Consider the following 7,575-nt stretch of genomic DNA (forward strand, 5'->3'; position numbering starts at 1 on the left):
TAATAATGAAGAACAAAACAAACTGGTCTAATGAGCAGGCCTGACTGTGATGGGCCTCCAACAATCTGATTGGATTGAAATTCATTACAAAATAACTCAATGAATTAGACTCGAAACATTAATGTGGAAGCGTGAGATGAGCCCAAAGAGTAAAATTAAATTTAAAAAATTGGATCTAAACCCCATTCTCGATTATGGGACAAAATCAACTTTCATAATCAAAAAACAAAACACTATACTTGTATTTGATACTTTCAGATTCTCATGAGTGAAGTTACCTATTTCTTCAAAACATCCACGGAAACAAAATGGCAATATCATGCAAGAAAGAAACATTGTAAAATCATTACATAATATCATCCACCATTGTAATAGTTAAGGTCAGATTTGACTTCAAATTCATTTCACACAATGCAGATATTCTTTTCGTACATTATAAAAGAAAGGGTTATACAAGAGACCTAAAGTACCAATTAAAAAGCCAAAGCCAAGAATGATTTGCCTGTCAACATAGTTTGTAAGACATGAAACGCGAGTGCATCCCTTTCGCGGAAGCATGGAATGGTGAAACAATGGGGGCTCATGATAAGGAAATCCACTACACGAATGAACACTTGCGTTAATAAATAAGATTTTGGGTTAAACGCAATGATAAGAGAGATACTTCACCCCTTCGGAAGGTTCATTTGATTGTCAGGGCCCTGTGAGGCACCCCATTTGCCATGATTCTCTCATGCTGTTGCCTCGGACAGTCTCCTCCTTCCAACATATCATTGGAAAGTGAACGAGAGGTAGAGAAATGAAACCCTTGATGATGGGAATAGTAGCCACTGCCATTGCCATTGGAGAATGCTTGCTGCATATTTGTTCCCTGAAGTTCAGATTCTGCTGCTTCTCGATGACCAACAGATGAATTGTCATTCCAGGACATCTGATTGGTAACCGAGATGCCACTCGTGTTTTGGGGACATTGTGATGGAAGATTCAAACTAGTGTCACTGCTTTTGTTAGGCGTGGCTTTAGAAGCATCACTATCAAGCTTCTTCGTGTTTAAGAACCGCCCTCCACATCCTCTTGCTCTTCTCATAGCATGTAAATGTCGAGACTCGTGAAGATAGGGCTGAAAAACAAAACAAATAGATGCTTAGAACTCGTAAATGCACATTAAATACAAATAGTGAATGAAACAAAGTAGAACAAGATCCTGAATTAAAATTAAGTCTTGCCATTGTGATGTAATAATACATGAACGTATGGTACTACTTCAAGCATCAATCTCTCAATAACAATATGTGCATAAGCATGACTTTCATGTTATCTTGTTGGAACAATGTTTTGCCGGTTTGAAATATCAGAGAAACTATCATTCATGTCAACGGCTATTAGCATCATTAACCATTCTATTCAAGAAAAACAAACAAGAAAAAAATTTTAAACTCGGTTGAATAATGAACTTAGTGGAATAAGTCAAAACAAACTTTGGCACTTAGTTTGAAAGCTATAATAAATTGTCAAAGCACCAGCTTCTAGTAAAAGCTCAAACATGAAAGCAGAATACAATAGCATTCTATTCTCTCGAACTACCTAATGTTCACATATCTGCTTATATCTTGCCTTATGACTTTGAAATCTCTCTTCTAGATTGCATCAATGGTAAATTCTATCGCTCTTTATGACACATGTATGCAGTGCTCGAGGATTCAGACAGTCTTCTGAGTCTCCAAAGTTATCATACAACAAACTTTCGTAACTTAGACACATAATGGTACTTTTATCTCTTCCAAACTATTATTAATAGAAGTCCAATGATTTCATCCTTCCTTAATTACCACACCATGAGATTTCAGTATCATTGACCCACCAGTTCTAGTTCCCTTGCTGCCCATCAATGTATAAAGCAAAGATTGGAACATTTTCTTGCTTGTCAAAAAACTCAAACTGCTTGGTGCTTTCCCAGTTTCCTACTTTTTACGATTTTAACCCCAGTAAGGAACGTAAAACTCCATGCCACCAGACTGCCACATTAACTCATTTACACATGCAAAAGGAACACGGTTGAGATTGTACCAGACTTTCCTTAGAACTTCAACCATGCAAAATTGAATTATGTTCTCAAGCATCAACACAATGAAGAATAGAATCGACAACTAAACTATAGAACTAACTAAAATATGATGTAGCACATTGATGAATCAAATATGTCCATGCTTATATTTAGACAAAAAATTTAGAAAACCAACCTTTCTGACTTTGATCAGTTTCTTTTCCAGCTCAGCTTTTGCACGTGACTGCCTTCGCCTCAAAATACCATGGTATTGCTTAGCATTCACATAAACTGGTTCCTCAGCCATTTCAAGAGGCAAAGCCATTCTAGCAGGATGCACTCCAAGACTATGAGAATGTACCTGAAATGATATTTCAATAATCTTCATAAACAAATTTCATACCATATTTGCATCCGTTTTTTAGAAAGTTGTTCATAAACATTCAACTATTAAGAACAAATCTAAAGCTCGAATACCTAAAAAAGCTACATAATCACTTTCTCAAATATTTAAGTACATGTTACTAAACTGCAGCACTTCTAGTTATATATGTGTATAAATCATTCCTATATTGTAATTATTGCTAAAACAGTTTTCTATGTTTATATTATACCCGGCGTTATGTGTAATCTTAAATATAAGTTTCCTTTTTGCACAATCGCCATTTGACAATCCTACCTTGACAAGTGATGTTCCGCATACAACTTTTTTCTTTTTAGAGAACAACACGGATGTTCTATTATTTATTAGCAACATATTAAGCAAGTGGAATTATGAACCAAATACAAAAGCCTTCCACAGTCTATATCAAGTGATAACAAGAATTCATGTTCAATCATATTTGTGTGCTAGATTCGGAAGAGAACAAGTTTATTTCATTTCACTTACTCCCTTTTTAACATGTAATACAATTGGGATAACAATAAATACTCAAAACTCTTGGGTCATTAATTATTTGGTATGAGGTACATTATGGAGAATTCATCCTGGAGAAGAGTTATTGAACCATTGCATCACCACGGTGTTTTATTTACAATCTTTCTCCAACTCTTCATTTTTCTTAAGATACTCATGTCTGAAGCATATCCAGACAAGGTACGACGATATGACCTTTCAAGAGCCCTCTTAATATATGGAAATTTTTCTTAAATATGATCTTATTCCTTAATGCAACTAAAAGCAAACCAGTCTTTCCTCGAGAACAACTCCTATTCTCCATTTTTTTCTGCCCCAAAATAAGAGAAATAATCCATGCACACAAAACCATTCAAAACCATAAGTGACAGTTTTTGCTGTTTGACTACCTTTCTTCAACTCATACTTTTGAAGCCTTGTACATGGATAATAATGTTATCGGGAGAAAACATAACAATGCTCATACATATTCATCCGCTTTTTACAGTCTAAAATCTCCAACTATTCATTTGTGTCCAATGCATATACGAACATTGATAAGGAGATATCCTCAAAGGATCCTCCAAAGCCATTAGAAACAATAACTTTAAAAAATTGAACATACTCGTGTCAAGCACATCCTGATGTCCAACACTCACACCGAAGTCCAAATGACTTGAGTGTATTTAACAAATAAATGGAGCTACAACCATCTTGATAGCAAATAATTTTATAGGCAGTCAAAAGGCGAATATAACCATACAAAACCAAGCAAGTAGGAAGATAAAAAAATCTTTATGATGACTAGTGAACTACATAAATTCATACCAAAGATTGAGGTACATAAGGAGGCACCACTCCCCCATAATATGGATCCGTGTATGGATAGGACGGACATGCCTGCAAAAGAGTTTTCCACTTAGACTTCCATCATTACACTTTGGTCTTGCATAAAAAATGGAAAGCAGACATATAATTTTGTTTTGTTTCTAATCCAAAAATTATAATAGAGACAAACAAGAGATGGTCCAACCATTGGATCAGACGGAATTCATCTTTCCACCTTTCTATCCTTCCTATCAAACCAAACCCACAAAAGATACATCCAACAGTTCAAAATGATTCATCATGCAAATTCATTTTCATAACTATGTGTACTCTGAAGAGAGAGGAAGAAAAAATTTACAATGGAGTGGCCAACGAGCTCCAGCTGGGGTTCTGGTGGTACATATTCACCCATTGTCGGACGTATGATGGGTATAGCATGTTGTAAATATGGCTGTTCATCTCCACATTTCCCGTCTTGTCACAAAAGAAAAAACCTCCATTAGCTTTCACAGCATATGAACATGATGTGCAAAAACAGACTGAAAATTCACAACTGTTCAAGTACAGTAGCATCTAAGAAATGAAAACAATACATTGCCAAGAAAACAAAGAGAGCCATTATTGAAGTTTGGCTATAACAAAGTTAGTTAAATGAGTGCAATTAACACCACTCAAAAGTTTGATCAGGTTAATGTCCTTGCGAGGTCTCATTGAAACCTGCCTTGCGGGTATATCCTGATTACACTTTCAAGTCTTTTAATTGCATGACTGCAACTAGTGTACATTTATAAAGTGAATTTTATGCCTTGAAAACTACGGCACGCAAGAAAGAATTATGCCTTTTTTACTTCAAAATCATATAAATATTTGATAATTCAATTTTATAAGGGTCGATATCTGCATGCATGTAAAAGCTCGCTGCAACAAATCAATCACTTATATTATGAGCTGCGTTAAATTTTGCTCATATGCAAACATTTTGAAATATGATATAGCCTTCCGAAGTTGATGTGTACACAAAGAAGTAACCTCAATGGTTAGTGTGGAACTGCAGACACTTAAGAAGTCAAATTGTTACCTAAAATAGGCAAGTGTACCAATGTTTTTAATTCAATAAAACATTCTAGCAATACAATATCATGCAAGTTAAGTTCTTTGCAACTCATTATAGCAAGACAGGAGCTGATTAGTAACAAATGGTTCATTGAATTCTTGTTAATCATGATCTTAAAGCCAGGTACTGAGCCACCCTTTTTATAGCACACTTAAAATCCATGAACTAAGATTGCAGTTCAAGATCACTCACATACAGCAAACCCTTTGTATAAAATAGCATATGTGTTACCTGGATGTGGAAATATAGTTAAGGGCATTTCTTTACTAGAACAAAGCTTATCATCAGTCCTAATTGTGCTTGGAGATTCACTTGTTTTTGTCCCTAAACCGCCATTTGAGTGTTTGGCCAGAGATAAGCTTGTCCTGCCTTCTCCTAAAACACCCGTCAAGAAGGAATCTTGCCGTGTGCTGCACCAACATGGTTGAACCTGAACCATTTGCGGTTTATTGTTATTTGCATTGGGTTCCGGATGGTTTGTACCATCTGGTTTTTGGTGCATGCTTCTGAAGTCTAAATCTATGACACCCTGACCAACTGCTTGGTTATGCAAATAAAAGAAATATTCAGTCAACTAATGCAGTGATTAATATAGTCAAGAGAAGCATATCATAATGATCATTATATTAATACGTATATGTCTATCTTCGAACAATTAGCTAGGACATTCAGGAGAAAATCCATATAAAATCAATTGCATAGATACATAGATTAAAGCAGCCAGTGCAGGACATTACATGAGAATGAAATCTCAAAGAACATACCATATAAAGATAACTTGGGATTCAAAAACCATTACTGATGCTGCACATAATGGGAGGAACACAAAAGCAAAATCGGTTGTCTTTTTTATATGCATGTACTTCTTTTCCCTTTTTATTTTATTTCTTTTCTTATAAACAAATGAGAACTAAACACGTATATAACAACGAGTATTTATGAGCAGTACATTATGAACGCATTTGGGGTGTAAATCAAAGATGCATTTAGAGACCATATTACGATTAGAGTTGCAAATTAGCTAACGTTATCCCTAAGTTTCATTGATGCTTGTATTCAAAAAAAATAAAACCCTCTAAACTATAAAAAAAACACATGTTCCAACAACAATGCTAAACATGACCTTAATATGCCAGCTAAGATGATCCTTATTTCAACCTTGTGGGCATAGCCAAAACCCTCATTTAGCTTCATAAACAAGTTAATTAGAGAATGATAGCTTCACACCATCCTACTTTTTTGTATTTCTTGAACACTACTTTCCTGTATTAATGAAGTGTTCACCCAAAAAAAGGGCCCTATAGCTAACTCTACAAACTTGGAAAAGGCTTGATTTATTTTGTTGTCCTTTTTAACAAGTAAGCAAAGATGAAGGGCAATTTTGCAATAAAAAGTACCTAAAGTTTGTACCTTTAAAGTATTCCAAACAAGATACATTAAATGTATAAAACTATGGGTGCTTAATTCTTGATCTTCAGTACTAGTTGAATTGATATATATGTATTCTTGACCTCTCTAATTTCTAACCCTTTATGGATCATGCTTAGGTTAAATACTAGAAATATCCATCTAGTTATGTTTATGCTATGTTAGTATACATGATCTCGGGCAAAATAGACATGTTAAGTTTTTCTTTATTTGAAGGATCATTATTCATACCCTCCGTATCGGTATGGAGCAAATAAGAATCTAATTAAGCATAAAACTTCAGCAAGGCTAAAAAAGTACCCAATTTTTTTCATCCAAATTCCATTCGGTTGTTGCTTTTGTTCTTTTGCTACATTTTTTTAACAAAAAATATATTCCAAAAAGCACTAAAACGAACAAAAAATGGAATAAAAAATAACACTAAATTATTATATATATTGTTCTGCAAAAAAGATTCCAAATCTAATCTTTAATCCATCTAAAGAGGATTGAAATCAGTTCCAAAACTTTATGTATATCTCATCTTAAATCCATTATACATAAATAAAAAAGAAAATCAGTATCTAAATTTAGCAAGAACATGAAAAGACGAGACACATCAGATCATGTCCTCAGTATCATCATTAACATCCATAAGAGAACATACATACATGCATGCATGCACATACACAGCTTGAATTGTGATCCTTAGTCCACTTTCTTATTCAAAAAAAAAGCCCTCCAAAAATAGTAATTAAAACAAATATATCAATGAAAACCAACAGAAAAAAGGGAAAAAAAAATAGATCCTTCAAATGAAACAAAACAGAATCCTTAAACAAACCATTTCTGGAAATCAAGAAAATAGAAACATTAAAATAAGAGAAAAAGAAATCAAAACCCAAAAGAACTATGGAAATAACTTGCATCAATAAAAACCAATAGAAAGAAACACTTTTTTTTATTCAAAAATATATAAAACAAAGATGAAATGGGAAAGAACTTACTGAGATGAATAACTCTAAAAAAATAGAGAAAAAAAATAAACCCTTTACCTTTTATCTCTGAACTTTCAAACCAAAGAAGATATTATATGGCACTGTGTAGTATAGTAAGTGATACATAGAGAGCAACGAAACCAAAGTATTAAATAAATTAAAGCGAAATTAAGAATTATTAGTTTTTCTATTTTTAAAAAAACTTGAAGGTGCTAAAGAAACGTCGTTTTCCTTCTCCCGCTTAAAAGCTTTTTTTATTTTTTGTTTTTTGTTTGGGTGAGTTAACGGA

General features: G+C 33.8%; 1 protein-coding gene across 1 annotated transcript; it reads right to left on the reverse strand.

Annotated features, from left to right (window-relative positions):
• Positions 1-300: 300 nt before the first annotated feature.
• On the reverse strand, positions 301-7,348 carry LOC107937210 (nuclear transcription factor Y subunit A-1). The gene is made up of 6 exons (XM_041110630.1): positions 7,296-7,348; positions 5,113-5,418; positions 4,126-4,241; positions 3,768-3,839; positions 2,241-2,405; positions 301-1,120 (listed from the first exon to the last, which is right to left on the reverse strand). The coding sequence occupies exons 2-6, from the start codon at positions 5,381-5,383 to the stop codon at positions 683-685; spliced, it is 1,062 nt and encodes a 353-aa protein (XP_040966564.1). The 5' UTR covers positions 5,384-5,418; positions 7,296-7,348; the 3' UTR covers positions 301-682.
• Positions 7,349-7,575: the final 227 nt, after the last annotated feature.

The sequence above is a fragment of the Gossypium hirsutum genome, chromosome A01, assembly GCF_007990345.1.
Source record: "Gossypium hirsutum isolate 1008001.06 chromosome A01, Gossypium_hirsutum_v2.1, whole genome shotgun sequence".
NCBI classification, from domain to species: Eukaryota; Viridiplantae; Streptophyta; class Magnoliopsida; order Malvales; family Malvaceae; genus Gossypium; species Gossypium hirsutum.

Bases quoted from the DNA above. Each gene is read 5' to 3' on its own strand.
- LOC107937210 (XM_041110630.1), bottom strand. From the start codon at position 5,383: ATGCACCAAAAACCAGATGGTACAAACCATCCGGAACCCAATGCAAAT. The intron at 4,242-5,112 runs GTAACACATATG...TTTTGTGACAAG, and splicing joins AACTATATTTCCACATCCAG to ACGGGAAATGTGGAGATGAA. The intron at 3,840-4,125 runs GTAAATTTTTTC...ACTCTTTTGCAG, and splicing joins AGCTCGTTGGCCACTCCATT to GCATGTCCGTCCTATCCATA.